This window comes from Phalaenopsis equestris, unplaced genomic scaffold (assembly GCF_001263595.1).
Source record: "Phalaenopsis equestris unplaced genomic scaffold, ASM126359v1 Scaffold000203, whole genome shotgun sequence".
Classification (NCBI taxonomy): Eukaryota; Viridiplantae; Streptophyta; class Magnoliopsida; order Asparagales; family Orchidaceae; genus Phalaenopsis; species Phalaenopsis equestris.
This window is the reverse complement of record NW_018164645.1, coordinates 2,034,782-2,055,660: the sequence shown is the minus strand read 5'-3', so window position 1 is coordinate 2,055,660 and position 20,879 is coordinate 2,034,782. Positions and strand designations below refer to the sequence as shown.

General features: G+C 37.5%; 2 protein-coding genes across 2 annotated transcripts; both read left to right on the top strand.

Moving 5' to 3' along the window:
- Positions 1-427: 427 nt before the first annotated feature.
- On the top strand, positions 428-2,904 carry LOC110022919. The gene is made up of 2 exons (XM_020722078.1): positions 428-846; positions 1,145-2,904. The coding sequence occupies exons 1-2, from the start codon at positions 508-510 to the stop codon at positions 1,307-1,309; spliced, it is 504 nt and encodes a 167-aa protein (XP_020577737.1). The 5' UTR covers positions 428-507; the 3' UTR covers positions 1,310-2,904.
- Positions 2,905-16,811: 13,907 nt separating this feature from the next.
- On the top strand, positions 16,812-18,377 carry LOC110022907 (aspartic proteinase PCS1-like). The gene has a single exon (XM_020722059.1). The coding sequence runs from the start codon at positions 16,982-16,984 to the stop codon at positions 18,275-18,277; it is 1,296 nt and encodes a 431-aa protein (XP_020577718.1). The 5' UTR covers positions 16,812-16,981; the 3' UTR covers positions 18,278-18,377.
- The last annotated feature ends 2,502 nt before the right edge of the window (positions 18,378-20,879 follow it).

The following is a 20,879-nucleotide window of genomic DNA, read 5'->3' as shown; positions in this document are numbered from 1 at the left end:
AAGAATCTGTTCATTTGGAGAAGTTTTTCGTTATGTGAGTTGGGGGCACGGGGGTAACGTCCCCGCGATACGGTACATGGGTAATTTTGTAATTACATATTATACTATAGAGTTATATATATGCCTTGTTTTATAAACCTAGAAAGAAATTTTGTATTCATTTCTAAAATTGAAAGAAAGCCGCCGCTCTGCTCTTGAGAATGTAGTCATTTTTGTCGAATCTCATTAAATCTCTATATTTTCTTCTGGATTTATGTAGATTCTTATTTTTCTTTACCGTAAATTTCCCAGCATCCTATTTGCGAAAAAATTACAGTCTTTATAATTGTATACTTGTAATGACATAATTTACTGGGCTGGAACGCTTGATTTTTTAATTTTCGAATTTTTGCACATAAAAAATCTAAAGCCCCAACATTAAATCAAATCCAAAACCCAAATCTCACGTGCTTGATCCCGATTTTCACGTCTGAAGCCAATTGACTGGCCAGCATTCTTTCTCCAAACATGAGGATAGCCGTGATTTCTCCCTTTCCTCCGCTCTCAGCTTCTTTCCCACTCCCCTCTCCGGCGAGAAGCGTCTTCTTTCATTCTTCGAGGCCCTCAATTTCTTCGCTTCCCTTATATTCTTCTTCTGCTTCTCGACATGTTCATCAATGGGGGACTGAGCTTCAAGAGTTCTTTAGCAGGCGGCAGCCGGTTCTTGGGAGAGTATCCGGAATTGTTTCTGGCGTCGCTGACGGTGCTCAGGAGATTATTCCGGAGGTTGAGGATGGACCCAGTGGCAGTGTCATCTCTGCCCTTCTACTTGCTGCTTTCATCGGTCTCTCCCTTCTCACAATTGGGGTAATGCTTTCAAGTTTAAGTTAACTGTTAATGGAAATGGTAAAATAAATGCATTGAAATCAGATCCACCTGCTTGATTGAAAAGTAATTGAGCGATTTCTCCTTCTTTTAATTGCTTGTTTGTTTGATGCAAACTTGACTTCTGCAGGGATCTACATGCCCTCTTCTCACAATTTTTTTAAAAAAATGGAAATTTGGTCACCCAAATTAGTAGAGCAAATCTGATTTCAATTGAATTCCTTTCATTTCTTTACTTGGACGGTATTAACAATTCGACAGGTTCTTGCTTTTTGAACAGGTGATCTATTTGGCCGTTCAGGACTTCCTGCAAAAAAGGGAGAGGGAGAAGTTTGAGAAGGAGGAGGCGGAGAAGAAGAAGAAGGATGGGAAGAAGAAGAAGGTCAGGGCAAGAGCTGGGCCAAGAGGGTTTGGTCAGAAGATCGATGAAGAAGACGATGATTAGAGTTTTAGAAGATGTTGTTCGAACCTCAGCACTGCCAAAATATGTACAGGAAACGCCATGGTCGAAGCTTTTTGTTATGAAGAGAGTGGAAATTATTACTTCATTTCTTTTCAGTTAAATTCCACTTTTTGCCATTAAAATCTTAACAATTCAAAGCCTTGAGCTCCAAAATGATGAACACCTTCAATTAACTTTAATGATTAACTAATGTAAAAATTTTTCATTCGGCTTCTAGGCTTTTATAATGATATAACGTTATCGAGACATCTTTCATCACATCACTGTCAGAACAGTAAAAGCTTCATCAAAGAACATTTCCAAAGTAGAGCTGACAGCAACTAATTCTGAAAATTGTATATCAAACAAATATGTGCCAGATCTAACCAAGGAAATTCAGCTCCTCGGCTAAACACCATATGTATATAGGCCTCTCAACATTTCCATCTTTTTACACTCACTCTGAGATATCTCTCTTACTCGAGTCCTTTCAACAATTCCTTACAACATGGAATTCTTAGTAAAATATTGAGGCACTCCATAATTATGTTGTGATTATTTGTATTTGTATGCCGAGTGAATTATCATTTTGTGGATCTTCACGTTAATTTCTTGATGTTCTTCGACTGTTCTAATTATCATTTCATGGATTTCAACGGTTATGGGTCGACCCAAAATCTAATTCGATAATCCAACCTAATATGAGTCGTGGAATAGATTTGGTGCTGAGGTGGATAATTACTTAGGGCTTTGATTGGTGCATAATTAAATTCGCATTGCAGAAAATAGGATTACCGATTAGAAATCAAAAAAAAAAAAAAAAACAAACAAAAACATAATAAAATAGTCAAAGGAAAACACATCGGAATTTATGCAAAAAATCTCGAGATCGAGAAAAAAATCACAGAGCCAGACCACACAAAAAGTTCACTATGAATGAGAGAAAAGTACATATTACATCACTCAAATCTTCTCTTTCAAATCTCTAGCTCTAAATCTTCTCTTGATATCACAAGTGAAATCGCACGCATCAAGAACTGTCTCTCGAACTTCACTACTTCTGTAAAAAGCACTTTGAGATCATTGCGTGCACATATATAATCTCATCGTTCTGAATCGAGGACTAAAATAAATTGTTTTGGCAGCGTAGATAGCTTATAAGAGGCATAATTATTTCACACACTTGGCAAGACAAAGTCAAAGAGTCAAACTTGCCACGTGGTTACGCCGTTGTTCGGTTTAGGTACGCCATTCGACATAGCTACGCCCATTTCAGGCATGTCAACGCCATGCTCAAGTGCAAGAGCACCTCTTTGAAGGCGTTGGAGTTTTCTCCTTCAGACTACAAGCTCCACACGCCAACATCTGTGTCAATCCAATTTGAAAGTTATTTGAGATAATATTCACATCAAGATCAACCCGAACCAAATCCGATCGATTGATGTAGAAGATATTTAAAAATAGAACTTTATATCATAACTCAAGTTGCAACTATTGTGGAAAAAAATAAAATGTAGTTGTATTAAAGCTGAAAAGCTTCTTTCTTTAAATAATACTTATGATTGCTTCAAAGAAAAGTACTTCTTTGAATTATATCATCTTTATCTCATCATCTAATTAATTAATTGATTATGATTCTTGTATCATATTATAATTATTTTATCATTATATCAACCCATATTTTTGCTGTAGCCATTTTTTTTTTACCAAAATACACATCTTTACCACACATCGAATAACAATTTTAACATAAATTAACTAAAATTAATGTTGCACTCTCCATAAAATTCTACACAAAACCATTTGGACCCTATTTTCATGGCTAAACTCATCAAATTAGAAAGAATGCTTACCACTTTTTTTAGGGAAAAATATATTGGTTTACCACATCAAGTGCTTACATAGCATGAATTTTCGTGTAATTTTTTTGTTTTTGGAGTGTAGTATTTCAACTTTACTGAATAGTAGCAAGCTTTACAAAAAACATGCAACACAAAACTATATAGCACAACACACAACATAAAACAATGATGCCTAACCAAGCCTAATAATAGAAAATAGATAATACTAAAAAGTCAACTCCATCTTAAAAATAGACACTTGAATGCCACAAAAAATAGAAATAGTGGATCTTTTGTTATGAGCATTTGTTACTAGGACTCAATTGCTATAACTACCCAATATTTATGATTCCTTCGCGTTTTATCATAGGAATTTCTATTTGCATTACTTTATGTAACTTGTGATTTTTGTCCTTCTAGCGCTTTAATATTTGCATGACTTTCTCTGTAATATTTTATGACATTTTAACATTTTTTTCTCTTTAGGAGAAGGCTAGCAATCTCTTAAGACAGTCGATTCTATTTTCTGGCATTTTAGTTATAGTTGTTGGGTTTTGCAATTAAAAACATGTTATGTTGATTTCTACTTTCTTTCAGTTGGTGTAGTTGGATGGAATTCTATCAAGCATGCTAAAATTTTGGGGATGTCATCCCCTCTCATATCAAATTAAAGTCTTATTCTTCTATTAGATTAACTCTTTTTACTTGTTCTTGTCCTCTTTTTCCTAGCAGTCGGTATAGTTCTCTTATTGAATTTTGTCGAGTTTTGAATAATTTTATTTTTTATAAGGTCAAGAACAAAGTGATAATATCAAAATGTTTTACCTTTTTTTCTGCCAAATTCAAAGTAAATGTTTCCCAGTATAAATAAAGCCAACCTGAACCACTTAATTGCTATATTGTTCTTGTACCGGTGTGCAGATACACTACAGAATCTCATTCATAATGATCTGTTTGGTTTTAGGATGATCACATACTACAATTCTATCTATAGAACTTAATGGTAATGGGAACATAATATTAACCCAGATTTGTAGAGAGTGGTACGTTTAGAGAAGACCTGTTTGACATGGAAACTATATGGACGGGTAGATAATGTACTTACTTGAATTGCATCTGAAGGAGTAAATTTGATATATTTTTAAATAACATGGTTCCCATTTTGATCACGCACGCAATGCATAACATGGAAATCAATTGCTAGTACCATTTTGGTCTGTTGATCCAAGTAAAAAAAATTCTATTACCTGCATCATAGGATGTTACTAAAGAGTGAAAAAATAAAATAAAATGTGGCATAACCCACAACAACAACAACAAAAAAATAAAAATAAAAATAATAAAAAGAAATTTACACTTTTACCTTCAAATTTACATGATATTCACTCATTGTATAACATTTCTAAAGTATCAACCAAAGAAATTTTGCTATTATCTGTATCATTATCTTTTGGGTAATTAATTGTGGAGGCTTAAGCTTATCATATATGAGTACCATTTGGTCATCCAATAATATCAGTTAATTATTAATATCATATTATGCAGCTATTTTTTTGTCATGCTAATTACAAGTCCCTGAAGTTAATTACACATTGATTGAAAACTCTTTGATCAGTTCATAATTATTATAATTATTTGAATATAGATATATATATTTATAAGGAATGACCAAAGGCTATTATACTAGCCTCCAACCACTACTAATCTGCCAACCAACTCGAGTACCACCTCCTTAAGGCACATGTTGCCATAGCGGATTTGAACCCCCAACCTGAGGGGTCTTACACCAAGAATGCCAACCAACAGGTCGGGGTAAGCGGCACACACACACACACCATACATATGATATGCCATCAATAAATTTTCATCATCTAATGCGTATCTCGAGGCGTGACATGCATCTTAAGACAATTTTTAGCAAGTAACGTTCAAACTTCAATTAAAAATCATCTAAAACTATTATTTCAATAATCTTACAGTCAAATTGACCTGTTCGACGAGATGAGCATGATGACACTAACATTGACCAATTCTGAGTCAAATCAAGCGTGTATCAGGTTGTTAAACCATTTTTGAAAGCTTTTGGTGTCTAACTGAAAGGTTAAAACAAATTTCAAATCTGAGAAACTTATATTCAAATTGATCGTCTGATTAGATGAATCCAACGAGCCCTAGATTATTTGATTTCGCACTTTTAAGGCATTCAAATGTTCACAGAATATCGTCTGATTGAGGGAACCTCTTCGGGTCGTTTGATAGTGTGAACTTGATTCCTTTCTTATTTACAGGGAGACCTCTCCCAAACTCTATAAATAGTTACTTACCCTTCATGAAAGGGGACCTAGAACTTGAATTAGAGGAAATCTAGAGCTTGGAGGAGAAGGAATTGAGGTTCATTGTTCTACACTGAATGTCCAGCAAACACCACCCACTCATGCAACTGCCAACGACTATCAAACAGTCCTCGCCGACTGATTTTGACCACCGCCAATTGCTCCATGCTCTTTGCAACCAAACCCAATCCAGAAGTATGACGAGTACTGTGGAGTCCAAACGTACGTTGCGGAGTAACAAAACACCCAACGAAGTAGCACATCATTTTGAATAATGTGCATTAACTCGCCCCAAATATGGTGTATTGATGCTCCCTAAAGACGATGTCACGACACACCCCAAAGACGATGTAAAATGTTCTCTACAATGATTGCTTACAACCACCGTACTTATAATATGGTTAGGGGCAGAACCAACCTCTTTTTTGAGGGTGCAAACTACCCCTATACCCAATGTGAGAAGGTTCAGGGCAACGAAAGACAAAGTGACACTTCAGGAGCGACAAAATTGATAACCCTAATTTTTATGGCCCTAATCCAGAGCTCATGCAACTCTCAACTTTGTCCTCTATGTCCTAAGAACGTTATTACAGCTCCACGCTATAACTTATGTGACCAATTACGGTTTACGTGGCTCATTGCTCATGCAGCTCTCTATTACGGGTTGTGCGGCCTACAGATATTATCGCAACTCACCATTTTGGCTTGCATGACCAACTCTAGTTTTTGCGGTCTATGGACATTGTCGAAACTCTTCACTAAGGCATTTGTGACTAACTATAGTCTACGTGGTCCAAAGCTCATGCAACTCTCAATTCTGAGCTCTATGAGCTATGAATGTTGTTACAGCTCTCTGCTATGGCCTATATGACCAACTAGGAGCTAAGTGGCTCATAGCTAACGAAGCTCCCCACTCCTGCCTCTGTGGCCTATGAATATTATTAAGTTTCATCACTACGACTTACATGACCAACTACTAGAGCTGTAAACGAGCCGAGTTTGAATGAGCTCAGGCTTGGCTGGTGTTCGGCTCATTCGTAATTGCTCGTGTTTGAAATCGGCTCGTGTTCGAAATTGACTCGTGAACAATGTGTTCGTGTTCAACTCAAAATTGACTCGTTAAAGTTAATTAGAAAAAAAAATAGATGTTGAGTGTTGAATTCGAACCTGCACTAACTCTATGCAATAAAAATCGCAGAATCACATGACCACAAGAGCTGTTATAATTTTATATATATATATATATATACTCTATGTAATTTTCTTATTTTAAGCTAAAATGAGTCGAATAAAGGGTTGCTCATGTTCGACCCGTTTACTTAACAACTAGCCGAAAGATGTTCGTGAACAACGTGTTTTTTTTGACTGTTGTACCAACTACGACCTACGGCCCCACAGCTCATGTAGCACTCAAATCTGACCTCTACGGCCTGCAAATGTTTTCGCAGCTCACCAATACGACTTGCATTACTAAGGACGGTCTATGTGGTTCACAACTCATGCAGCTCTCAATTCTGTCTTTATCGCATTAAGATGTTATTACAGCTCTTCGCTACAACCTGTATGACCAAACACGGCCTATGCAGCTCACAACTTATGCAACTCTCTACTCTAGCCTCTACAGCCTACGAATGTTATTACAACTCACCACTAAGACCAACATGGATAACTACGTCCTACGTGACTCACAGCTCACGTAGCTCTCAACTTCGTCTTCAGCGGCCTACAGACGTTATCGCAACTCTCTAGTACGACCTACGTGACATACATGGCCTACACAACTCCCAACTCTGGCATCTGCGGCCTACAAACGTTATCGCAGTTAATCATTGCTACGGTTTATGTGACTAACAACAACATACATTGCTCATAGCTCCTGCAACTCTCTATTATGGATTTTGTGGTCAATCGACATTCCTGAAACAACCATCTACGAGTTTATGACTCACACGACCCACTACTACCAAGACTTTCAACTAAAACCTTTATGTTAAGTTGACGCTGCAGCCACTGTCTACAACATTCATAATGGTTTATTGCCTCCATAACAACTGACTACGGCTTTCACGGCTCTTATTGCTATTATTGTTAAAATACCGTTGTACATCATCTTTATAATTTCATCTTCCCTAACTCAGGAGAAGAGTGCGTATGTATACTCACCATTACCTAGTGAATCATTTAAATTGGGCTAGACCTTATTATTTTTTCCCTTTTCCAGGACTTTCCATATAAAAAGTTGAGAGGTCTCCTTCTATTATTCTTTTATTCTTTGAATGTGTGTTGGATTCTCGTATAACATTGAAATGATAATTCATTACTCTACCGCTGTGAATTCTCTAGCATGCATCAATATTTATTTATATACCATTGATATACCGTAGATGCACTATCTCCATGTAATTCTCATCAAAATCTCTCATGGTTCTTGCTTATAAGACCTTTTAAGATTGATTAAAATCATACAAATATCCTTTCGTTACTTTCATCCTTTCTATTGTTTGCACTGCAGAAAAGTTGTCTACAAGATAAATCTTTCTAACATAAAATCAAATTCATTCTTCAAAACACATATTATTCTTCTACATAAGGTTTCATTTCAATAACGCATAACTTCATAGAATGATATACAAGATGGTTACTAGGATTTAAAAATATCTTAAACATCCTTTTTTTTTTTTGCTGTAAAGATTAATATCAAAATGTTTATACTTTCAAGGCTTAAATAAACCATATTATAAATCGAGGTGATTTTCTCAATTCGATCGAATCATAGGATTTTAATCCAATCAAGGTGCAGGTTTCAAACTAAAAACACAAGGAAGTCATAAAATTATATAAAAGTTATAATGCACACAAAATTCATTAGATTACATAACCTTAATTAATAACAGATGCATAACAAGAAGTACCCTAGTGTTGAAAAATTGAGTAGAGATTTTGAACATAAACAGCATAGAAATTAGTAATCTAGGATAAAACTAGATTTTAAATGAAGTGTTTTAAAGACCAAAATCAAAATTTTTATGCTCTAAAAGCCAACATTGTCACTATAATCTTTGCAGACAAAATCATCTAAATAATTGTCATGATATCTAATAACTTTATGAACCTCCCCATCACTCCAATGTCAAATCATCTCATTCATTTTTTTCTTCATTTAACATTATCTTCTTTCTTGTGTCAATATTATTATAATAATCTTTTATTCAAGATTTATGCTGAAGATTGGCTAGTTTTTTGGAAAAGGTTTAAGGAGAAAGATTTATTCTTCATTTAAAAACTTATTTGCACCATTGTTCTTGTGATAAGGAACTACATACTGTTGCTTGGAATACTACAACCCTTCCCAAGGGTTTTGAGGGCTTTGGTGTCCCCATTTTTTATAGCATTAATGTGATGTGAAATACAAATATAATATGGAGGTATTATAATTCATACTCTCACATATCTAATTACTGTAGCAATCATTATGCTTCTCTTCGGTATAAGAATTACTCTAAAACTTCCACCTTTGGAAGGAATTTGTGAGAGTGGCTATAAGATTAGATGTTAATCATCTTTTCATATTAATTTTAATAATAATTTACTTTTCTATTTTACTCTGCTTGAGGGTGTTTCACTTTTTGAGAAATTCTGCCCAACTGCCTTTTCCTGGTATTATTTTTTAGGTTCTTTGTCATGCTAAAACTTTTGCAATCAAAGTACTTAATTTTTTTTCTTGTTTTATATATTACTGCATTTATTTAATACGATCCAAATTCTAGTGGGTTTGAGCAAAATAGAACTTGGCTTTTTATCATTTGTGATGATTTTGGTGCAAAAATAACATTTAGTATACATGAAACTATTGTATGCCTTATTTGCATATGGCCCAACCATTTAGTATACATGAAACTATTGTATGCCTTATTTGCATATGGCCCAACTTGAGTGCAGTTTTATAGATATAGCTATTGTTACAATATTTATTGACGTGCTGCAGGTTATTTCCAATGTATGGTGACAATGTGCAGGCTGGAAACATATCGAAGAGCAAGATGATATATTGAAGGGGCATATACATACATAACACCTAATTCTTTTGTTTTTACACATCCAACGCCTAAACTTTGTTTTTTTTTTTTTTCTACTTTTATACCACCAAAATCTTTTATATAAGTATTAATATATTTTTAGCTTTTGAAAAGTAAAATGCACATTTTCATGCATAGGTAAGAGGGCATGTATGTAAAAATCAAAATTTGTGTTAAACATGAAAATACAAAAGAATTGAGTGATATGTATGTAAAGCTTCCTATATTGAAAAAGTCTAACATCAAGCAAAATACATGAATATTTGCTTTTCTGCATACAACAATAACAACAAAGATAACAACAATAAGTTTTTATCCCGCTAAGTGGGGCTAGCTACATGAATCTTTTTTCTCCATTGCGTCCTATTGAGTGTCATATTTTCATTCAATTCTAATAGATTAAGATCAGTTTTTATATAATATGCTTAAGACTTTTTTAGTCTATCTTTGCCTTTCTTAACATAAGTCAAAACAAACTTCTACTCTCATAAGTGAATCATTAGATAGTCGACGTTTAATGTGACCAAACCATCTAAGACTTATCTCTTAACTTTTGTCTTTCATTGGAGCTACACCAATTCTTTCACGAATAGATTCGTTTCGCATTGTCTCAAGTGTCAAGCCATTCATCAACCAAAGCATTCTCATCTTAGCAACATTTAAGCTTTATGCTTTTTCCTGCATAAAAAAGATAAAATTTGTTTGCTAATCAAGGTTTAAAAAAGCCATATGAGGCATAGAGGTGATTTGAATTAAAAAAACATAAAAAAATATATCATGAAAAATTAGAAAACACAAAAGGCCAGCAAAACACAAGAAACAATTCAGAAGCCGCTTGCCTATAAATGGGGTGAAAAGTAAAAAAGAAATAAAGCAAAATATTCTGAAGAAATAATGTATAATCTCCAGATCCTAGATCCTATCCTATGGAAATGTACGACAACCAAAGCTACTAATTGACAAGAAAGAGGACGTGACAAGCCATAGACTGCATCGCAATAAGGATTCATTTATATGTAGGTATATTTACAAACAAACCACTCAATTTCTATGTATTTCCATATCTGACACTTAACTTCAATTTTTACACATATTTCCTTGCCTATAGTCTATGGATGAAAACGTGCATTCCACTTATTTAGGTGTTAGATATCTAAGAACATAAGAAGTTGGTGTACTCTGATACGCCACCAACAAATTTTCATCATCCAACACAAATCTCAGTGCAATTTTTTGAACAAGAAACATTCAAATTTCGATTAAGAGTCATCTGAAGCTCTGATTTCAACAAACTTATAATCAAACTGATCGGCTCGATGAGATGGACCTAATGATATGAAAGTCAGTCCAATCTGAGTCAAATCAAGCCCAGATCAAATCATTAAACTACTATTGGAGGATTTTCGGAGGCATTTGTAAGGTCAAACAAATGTCGAATCTAGCGAGTTCATCATCGAATCGAGCATCTCGACAAGACTAATCTAACGAGCTTAAGATTGCTCAATTCTGACATTGTTAAGGCACTCAAATGTCCATCAAACGTCATTTGATCAAAGGAAGTTTTCCGGACCGTCCGATCAAAATGGTTTATATTCCTGCTTTAATTGCACTCAAAATATTATAAATAAAGTCTCACCCCTCACATGAAAGAGAGGAGGCTTAAGAGAGAACTTGAGGGTTTGAGAATGACCTCGAGTTCAAGATCATCCCCGCCATCGTCGATTGCCGTCAACTACCACTGACCGTAGACAACCACTGTTGACCTCTGTCAACCACCGCCGGCCACCGTTGATCGCCGTCAATCACCGCTGACCTCCGTCGACGACCGCCGACCGTATGAGAAACATACCACTGACCATCGCCGTACGAGATCGAATGCATAGAGTGGAGGAGTCTCAACTAGAAATTCTACGGCTCCTACGCGGGGCTCAACAACCGCTGCCCACACCATTAACTACGCGGCGTACAGGAAACATATCGTTCGGAGGAACTCGTACCGCCCCGCCTCCTCAAGAAGGAACACATCCCATGTTAGGTCGTGATGTTGAACTCCTAGATACCGCGAGTTCCACTCATCCATCTCGTGCAGCTCGTCCGACATCGCCACATCTTCCTGTCATTTCAGATGATGTCATTCGTAATGAACTACGACGCCTCGTCCGAGAAGAGTTTCCCCTATAGAAAAAGGATCGTTTCTATACTCACTGCAACATACATGAATCATCTCCCTTAGTGGATACGGTCCTCCAACACCCCATCCCAACAGGCTTCAAGCTTCCGAACATCGATACATATGAAGGGATAACCGACCCCTACGTTTTCTCGGCTACTCCTAAAGGACAAGCTCGAACCTGGTTCTACTCTCTGCCATGGGGCACTGTAAACACCTTTAATGAGCTTGTCAGACTGTTTATAAAACAGTTTGTAGCAAACCAACGGATCATCAAGGATTCATGCCATCTCTCGGGAATTCTTCAAAGCGAAGGAGAATCATTGAAGGATTACTTCCGCAGGTTTTCTACTGAATCCCGGCAGATCCCGGGAGTAGATCCAGAGTTACTAAGAGGAGTCTTCCTTGGGGGGATCGACCCAACACCTTTCTACTCATCATTGATCCGGGAGACGGTTCATTCTTATGTTGACCTTGTTCACCGTGTTGAGGCACAAATCTCTACAGATGAGGTCATCATTGCTCACAAGGAACAATTTGAGTGATTGGGGGGCAAGCGCAAGAATAACGCTGGAGATACCAATCAATTCTCGCAACAAAAAAATTTTAGGCCACAAGGTAATCGTGAGCAACGATCAGAAAAAGAATACAAGTCACTCAACACGTCACATGTTAACATCTTAATGACAATCAATGATGAAGAGACTGTCAAGTGGCTAAAGTCGTTAAGAAATCCAAATGGTGGAGACCAGTCTCAATATTGTCATTTTCACCGTGCAAAAGGACATTCAACAAAAATATGTTTTCAATTAAAGGAAGAAATTGAAAGTCTAATACGTCAATGTCACCTAGGTCGCTACCTACAACAACAATGTGAGGGGAACCAAAAGAGAACCGTTGAAGTTATTGAATGAGCAACTCATATTATCTGAGTAAAAGACTGGCTTATAAACTCTTAATTTTATTTTAGCAAAATTTTTATGTTGCTTTAAAATATCATTTCAATGAAATTTTCTTATTTTCTCACGAAAGATTTTTGTGTAGAAAACCCCCTTGAGGATGAGAAGCTATACCCCTAAAAGTCGAGCCCAAGAGGCAAGACTCGACGGGAAGATATCATACTCATAAAAATCAAGCCCAAGAGGCAAAACTCAATGAGAAGCTACCGTAGGACGAGCCCAAGTGGGAAGTTTCGATGGGAAGCTAGTTGTGGATAGGGTCCTCACTAGAAAGAATCCATGAGAGCAAGTGGTTGACAAAGTCTCCACTCAAAGACCTCAGAAGACTACAAGCCTCAGAAGGCACAGGTACACTCAAAGACCTCAGAAGGCTACAAGCATCAGAAAACACATGTACACTTAAAGACCTCAGAAGACTATAAGTCTCAGAAGACACAAGTGCATAAAAGACCTCAGAAGACTATAAGCTTCAAAAGACACAAGTGCATAAAAATTCCTCAAAAGGCTACGAGCCGCAGAAGAATTTTGCAGAATTTTGCACAATTAAGAAGCCACAACAACCGTGGAAGCAACAAAAAAATATATTGTTATCATCTACAATTGTCACAAAAGATGAATAAAAATGCTACAAATACCAACATATACATGTACAAAGGCTACAACAAATCAGTTCATCTTCAATTAGAGTCGACATCGCTTTCCTAAAATTCCGATATATCTGATAATCGTCAAGGGGTCTCCAGATATCGCCACCACATATACATGAAAATTCCCCCTTATGGCGAGGCCAGAAAACTACATCATTTCTTCATCACTTTCATAACATGCCAAAGCAGCACAAGATCTCCTTCAGAATATGCGATGCTCCACCACAATGTGCGCGTGGTCGCAATGCCCCGTCGCGACACCCTGCCGAGATGCTCGTCCGCAACGTTTCGCTGCAACTCTTCGCCGCAACGTTTCACCGCAACACTTTGCCGCATTATTTCGCCGCAACTCTTCGCTGCAACGTTTTGCTGCAATGTTTCACCTCAACTCATAACCGCAACGTTTCGCCGCAACACTTCACCGTAACATTTCGCCGCAACTTTTCGTCGCAACTCTTCGCCACAACGTTTTGCCACAACACTTCACCGTAACTCTTCGCCGCAACGAAAAAAAAGATCATGTTGTTTGTTTGCTACGTAGGATGGGGACGACTTTCTTCTTTTGGGAAATCCCGGATCACCTTATAGGCAGCGACGAGGACTCCATCTTTTTTTTTCCTCTCCTTGGCCTATTTATATGCTGAAAAACCCTCTCATATTCATGATAAAATTAATTAGTCATCAAAAAAAATTATTTATTAAAAAAAAACTTTTCATTTTATATTCCTTCAGTTTTTTAGTTTTTAAAATTCTACCTTTATGATTGAAATTAATTAAAAAATAAATTAATAAAAAAACTTTTCACATTTTGTGTCACATTTTGTGATTTAAAAAATATACATTTAAATGTCTATTTTTTATTTAAATCTTGCCGAAATCGTGGCCTTGGAATTCTTTAATTAATTAATTAAATGACCGGTTCTTTAATTAATTTTGGCTGCTTTGTGACCCTCAGATTCCTGCTCAGCCCGTTCAGCTGCCAGGAGTTCAGAGGCCAGAGGCCCGTTCAACGTTAACCCAAGAGTTCATAGGCCCGTTTAGCGTTCAACCCGTTTAGTTTGCTTCGGGCTTCATGCCCCGCTATGACCCACATATTTAATTAATATATATATTGAGTCGGGAGGGATTTGATCCCACGCCACCTGCAAAGTGTCAAAAAATGAACTACCAACTGAGCTTTTAATATTCTATTTAAAATAAATAATAATTTTATTTGTATATTGATTGTAATAAAGTATATATATCTAAAGTTTTTAAGTATTAAAAAATGAAAAGTCTATAGATCTTAATATTTTCAGAAGAAAAAAAAAATAGTTTCCCCAGAAAATAGGGGGGCAACTGATACGCCACTAACAAATTTTCATCATCTAGCACGAATCTCAGTATAATTTTTTGAACAAGAAACATTCAAACTTCGATTAAGTGTCATCCAAAGCTCCGATTTCAGCAAACTTATAGTCAAATTGATCGACTCGATGAGACGGACCTAATGATATGAAAGTCAGTCCAATCCAAACCAAAGCAAGCCCGGATCAAACCATTAAACCACTATTGGAGAATTTTCGGAGGCATTTGAAAGGTCAAACAGATGTCGAATCTAGCAAGTTCAATGTCGAATCGAGCGTCTCGACAAGACAAATCCAACAAGCCCAATATTGCTCAATTCCGACATCGTTAAGGCACTCAAATGTCCATCAAACGTCATCTGATCAAAGGAAGCTCTCCGGACCGTCCGATCAAAATGGTTCATATTCCTGCATTAATGACACTCAAAACACTATAAATGGAGTCTCACCACTCACATGAAAGGGAGGAGGCTTAAGATAGAACTTGAGGCTTTGAGAAGGAGCTCAAGTCCAAGATCACCATCGCCATCGTCGATCCTCGTCGACCACCACTGACCTCTGTCGACAACCACCGCTGACATCTGTCGACCACCGCCGGCCACCGTTGATCGTCGTCGATCACAGTTGACCTCCGTCGATTATCTTCAACTACCGTCGATCACTGTCAATCTCCGTCAACCACCGTTGAACATACGTCGTCAGTCGATGTTGTAACCTGGAAAACTAGTAACTATTTCCCGCCCGTGGGGCAAGGGGCATCTGTAATCATCAACTTATAGTAGATTTTTACAATTGGACTAGGTCCCGTGGTTTTTCCCCTTTTCGGGTTTTCCACGTAAAAATTTCTGTTGTTATCACAACTTGATTTATTTTCATCTGAGTGTGCTGAATCCTCGCACAACGCTAAGACAATAATCCATTACTTTACCACCGCGAATTTACTAGGCACTCTAATGACAAACGAAACTTTTTTCTAATTATGTTTTTTTTAAAAGTTAAATTTTCATTTGAAAGACTTTTTTTATAAAAAAAAGCAGGATAATTTGTGATACAATAGTAAAAATAAAACATAAAATAAAGAAACATGATTCCAAATAAGACCTTTGTGAATCATTAGATCATTGTACACAATATTTATTATTATTAAATTAGTAATGAATCACAATAAACCCGAAAAGCTCATAAGATTAATATTAAGGGGCATTTACATATATGTCACCTAATTCCTATATATTTACATTTCTAACTGCAAAATTTTTTTTTAAAGATTTATAACACTCAAATCTTTCATATTATATAAAAATATTACAGTTTTAAGTTTTAGAAAGTGCAAAGTGACATTTATATAAAAATTGAAGTTTAGGGGCTCATTATATAAATACATAGAAATTGAGTGATATCTTTGTAGATCTTCCTAATATTAAAGAGGGAATTGAAGTTCAACCTAAAGGCGGAAGGAAGAATAGGGGCAGAGGTCCAAAAGGACACTAATGGGCATAATTATAGAATAGCCAGCTTTCCACTGAAGCAACAGCTTCACATGACCATCAGCTCTTATATCACATCCCAGCGTACTGCTTGCCCTCTATTATTTATGCCTTTCACTTGAATTCTTTCTATAACAGCATACTCTATGAATACAATTGTAGAATTATCAATTATCTCCGCTGAAAATTCCTCCTTTTCCCGATCAGTCCAAACTCAAAAATATGGTGGGTGAACTTTTTTCAAAAGCAATGCACTTATGTTCAAACAAATATGCAATCAAGATCAAGAATCTCAAAGACTTTTATGCCACGACAAAACAAAGAGGTCAGCTAAAGGGCAGGTGAGCTCAATGATTGGACTCTGTAATTGAAAGGATCAAGCAACACCAGAGAAGAAAAATAACAGGGAAGATAATTCTTGTCTTATTATTTGTCTAATTCTATTACATGCACTGGAGTGAAACTTCTTGATTCGTTTATAAAACACTAATTCCTGCAATCAAACAATAATTCTTACAATCAAAGCTTTAAAGATCCAACCTTTCATACTCAACAGCTTTAAACTTCTGGATTCGGTTATATATAATTCTAACTTTTATGATGAGTTTTAATCCATATTTTGTAAAACGGGATTTTGGAATGCCAGCACAGTTGTATCAATTAATTACTTAAAAAGCTCTATTGTTATCGAACAAGCTTCAAAAATACGTGGCTTTAATACATTTGACTAAGTGTTTGGTGCCTAACAATATACATTGTTTAAAAGCTTTGATATTCCACTCTTTCGGGGTTCACTGAGAAGCTTAAGCAGTAGAAATGGGATCCTCTGCTGCTGCTGCTTCTATTCTCATGATCTCATTTCTCCTACTCTCTTCTTCCCAATGCTTGAGAGAGAGAGAAACCGACAAAATAAGCAAGAATCAAGCAGTGATATTGCCATTGAGAACTCAGAAGCTTTCCCCGCCGCTTCTCCTTTCTCAGCCATCCAACAAGCTTCTCTTCCATCACAACATCTCTCTCACCGTCTCCCTCTCCGTCGGAACTCCGCCGCAAAACGTCTCCATGGTCCTCGACACTGGCAGCGAACTCTCATGGCTTCTCTGTAACTCCTCCACTGACTACTCCTTCCACCCTCTCTCCTCTTCTTCCTTCTCTTTCATCCCCTGCTCCTCCCCAACCTGCCAATCCTACGTTCCCTGCGACCCCTCTTCTCGCTGTCAGATCTCCCTCTCCTACGCAGACGGCTCCACCTCCGACGGACTCCTCGCCTCTGATCTCTTCCTCCTCCCCGTCCATAAATTTGCCGCCTTTGGCTGCATAAACACATCTTTCTCGTCCTCCGTCTCCGACCAAACCGCAGTTGGACTTCTCGGCATGAACCAAGGACCCCTCTCCTTTATCACGCAAACCTCCATCCGACGTTTCTCCTACTGCATACCCGCCGCCGCAGAAGCCGCCGGCGTGCTCCTCCTCGGTGACGCAGACCTCAACTTCGTCCCACACTTAAACTACACTCCTCTGTTCCAAATCTCACTTCCTCTACCGTACTTTGACCGCGTGGCCTACTCCGTTCAGCTCGAAGGCATCCGCGTCGCCGGTAACCTGCTTCCAATCCCGAAATCCGTGCTCGTACCGGACCACACGGGTGCCGGACAAACCATCGTCGACTCCGGAACGCAGTTCACGTTCCTATTGGGCTCTGCTTACTCGGCGCTAAAAATCGAATTTTTAAGGCGGACGAAGGGGGTGCTGAAGGAATTGGAGGAGCCGGATTTTGTCTACCAGGGAGCGTTCGACGCGTGTTTTCTGATTCCGTCGCTGCGAGCGACGCCGCCGGAGGGTATTCCTGCGGTGTCTCTTGTGTTGCCCGGAGCAGAGGTGGTGGTCGGCGGCCAGCGGCTGCTTTACCGGGTTGCAGGAGAACGGCGCGGTGGTGATTCTGTGTGGTGTTTGACGTTTGGTAACGCAGATTTGGTGCCGATCGAAGCGTACGTAATAGGGCATCACCATCAGCAGGATCTGTGGGTTGAGTACGATCTGGACCGGGGTCGGGTTGGCTTTGGTCCGGTTCGGTGTGAACTTGCCAGCCAACGGATCGGTGCCGGTTTGTGACTGTTGGTGGACTCTATTTGTTTGGGATAATTTTGGTAGGCTCAAGGTGTTGTTTATTTGAAATTAAGAAGCTGTAATTAAAGCACATAATCAATTCTATTTGGAGATATTTATTATCATTATTTTTATTTAAATCTTAACAACTTCATTTGCTCAAATTTACATCATATTAACTGTGCAACAATTCATAGCATGCTACCAAATAAATCAAAGAGTTTTTAGTTATAATATTATATTAATTTGTTGAGTAAGTGCATATTTAGGGCTGATACCAACTCATGTGAAAGATATTCTAACAATGACAACAATTTTGATGCTGACCACATACATTAATTTTTGGGGGGGTGTATGTGGAGAACACCCTAAACTTCCTATTTTACATATCAAACATCTAAACCCTTTTTTTTAAGGTATGAAGCACTCTAAATCTCCTAATCCTTAGAAGAAGCACTTTGTCTCTCCCGTGCGTCATGCCCGTCTTCGCCAGTGTCATTCGTCATGCTGGTCTTCTCCTCCATCATGCGTGTAATCCTTTTTTCGTCCTTCTGTTACTCATTCTCCCGCACAAATCAATGCTCTCCTTCAAAGTCTTCCTTTGTCACCCCCGTTTCGTTATTCTTCCTCTGTCTCACTCGCTTGGAATGTGGGCTTCATTCAACCACTTCGGCAAGTGGGCTCAGTTTAACCACTGTGTCAAGTGGGATCAATTTAACAACATCGACATGTTGGCTCCATAATATGCGTTGGCTCTCTTGTGAGAAAGGATCTTCTATAGTTTTTACTTCAGTCTATTGACATCCGTTAAATGTTGAACATATGGTTGAATGAATTTAGTAAAGTTGTTTGATGATTATGTCATTTTTCAGACAAAACCTATACTCTAACTTTTGGAGTTACACCGTTTGAGTTGCCTAAGAAAGGAAAGAAGATACAATAAGTAAGTTAGATCATTAATAATATTAACTGCAGTTGCTCAGACTTTTATAAGTACTCTCTTCGAGATTATAAAAGAGTTGTGATAGAATCATGAGTTCTGTATTTTTTAAGAAAAGTGATGTTACTTGGACAAGCTTTATATAACTATGAGCAAGATCCCAACATTTGAGATGAAAATTTCACGACGCAGCATAGAAGAGAACCTCTGCCATAGGAAGCAATTGGTCTTTCAAAAGTCGGAAGAGGATTCTTAGAAAAAAATCAAACTTTTCGAGGGACATGACATTCTGGTGAAGGGTCCTTCTTCTAGTTTGTTGCTAAAGGATGTGAACTATATAGATTCCTCAGCTGGGGTACTGTGGAGGGCCAAAGTTTGGTAGATGAAGTTTCATTGCTTCCACCTAAATCTTGCTCACCATGAAAGATTGCCCTAGATTTGAATAATCAAGTGAAGGGTCAATTTCTCGATGCGATTAAGGAATAAGAGGTGCTCGATGTGATGGTTTCCATTGGTCTTGATTATATTGGTTGTTATATAAGCCTTTTAATCATGAGTTTATGGCAATATCTCATAAGTTCACTTTGATAATGCAGGTGAGGTTGCATCGTGACAATCTCCCTCGGAAATTATGCTTGGAGATCATGTATATAAAAAGAGAGATCCCTCTATGAATCATGTTATTGAGGACAAGGCTGCTTGTCAGGAAAGTGTTGGTTCATTTTCGGAATGTAACGCAATGAGATATCATCAATTTGATGTTCCCTTCTTTGATGAATACAATACTCTATTGCTTTTGAAGAAGCCAATAGATCAGATCATGGAGGACTACGGAATGGGCACTATGAAAGTCATGATCCCATATGGAGCTGCTCACTCTAGTAGTGTTCAAGTTGTTGAAGAGTAAATGAGTCCAGTATTCGAGGGGTTTCAGACTTCGAGAGTTGAGGTTGCATTGGAGCTCTAGCTCGTGACTGCTTTCATCCCTCACTAAAAATTCAAGATAATTTGACCAACTTTGTGGCAGTATTGGAGGGTGAACTCGTGGACGTGTGAGGACTCATTTCTGATTTGAAAGCTAGACAACTAGTTGCTGATTTGAAGTTCTAACAGCAAAGGGCTTAATTCGAAAATGATCTTACTGAAGTTCACTGGAGGTTGGAGGCTGTGGTGGCCAAATCGACATATGTTTGATAACTTACAGAGTTAAGCAATCCGAGTAAATATATGGTATAGCACCTCCTTCGGGCGAGAGTCATTGGCATAGGGAAATCTACATGCATAACACATAATTTGTATATATTTATATATTGAACTCCCTAAGTTTGAAATATAAACTTAAATTAAGAAACATTGTAATACAAACACATTTTAAACATAATACTTATAATAAAAGCATGCTCCAAAATAAGACCCAAGAGCTATATTATTGATATATCCTACATTATTACATTTTATGTTCCAAATTACATAAACACTTTCAAAATAAATACAACACTGATAATAGTAACATAAATGCTATGAGTATGAAATTAAATAAAATGGAGATCTTCATAAAGATATTAAGCCTTCAAAATCGTCATCACGAGTTCTGGGCGCTTAAGCGCCCCAAATTACCTATGAAACAATCTTTTCCCGAGTAGCGGGAAAGTAGTGGCTACCCTGCTG

What these genes read in the sequence shown, in the direction of transcription:
- LOC110022919 (XM_020722078.1), top strand. Translation starts at nt 508, where the DNA reads ATGAGGATAGCCGTGATTTCTCCCTTTCCTCCGCTCTCAGCTTCTTTC. An exon ending in TCTCCCTTCTCACAATTGGG is followed by an intron (nt 847 to 1,144) that starts GTAATGCTTTCA and finishes CTTTTTGAACAG; the next exon opens with GTGATCTATTTGGCCGTTCA.
- LOC110022907 (XM_020722059.1), top strand. Translation starts at nt 16,982, where the DNA reads ATGGGATCCTCTGCTGCTGCTGCTTCTATTCTCATGATCTCATTTCTC.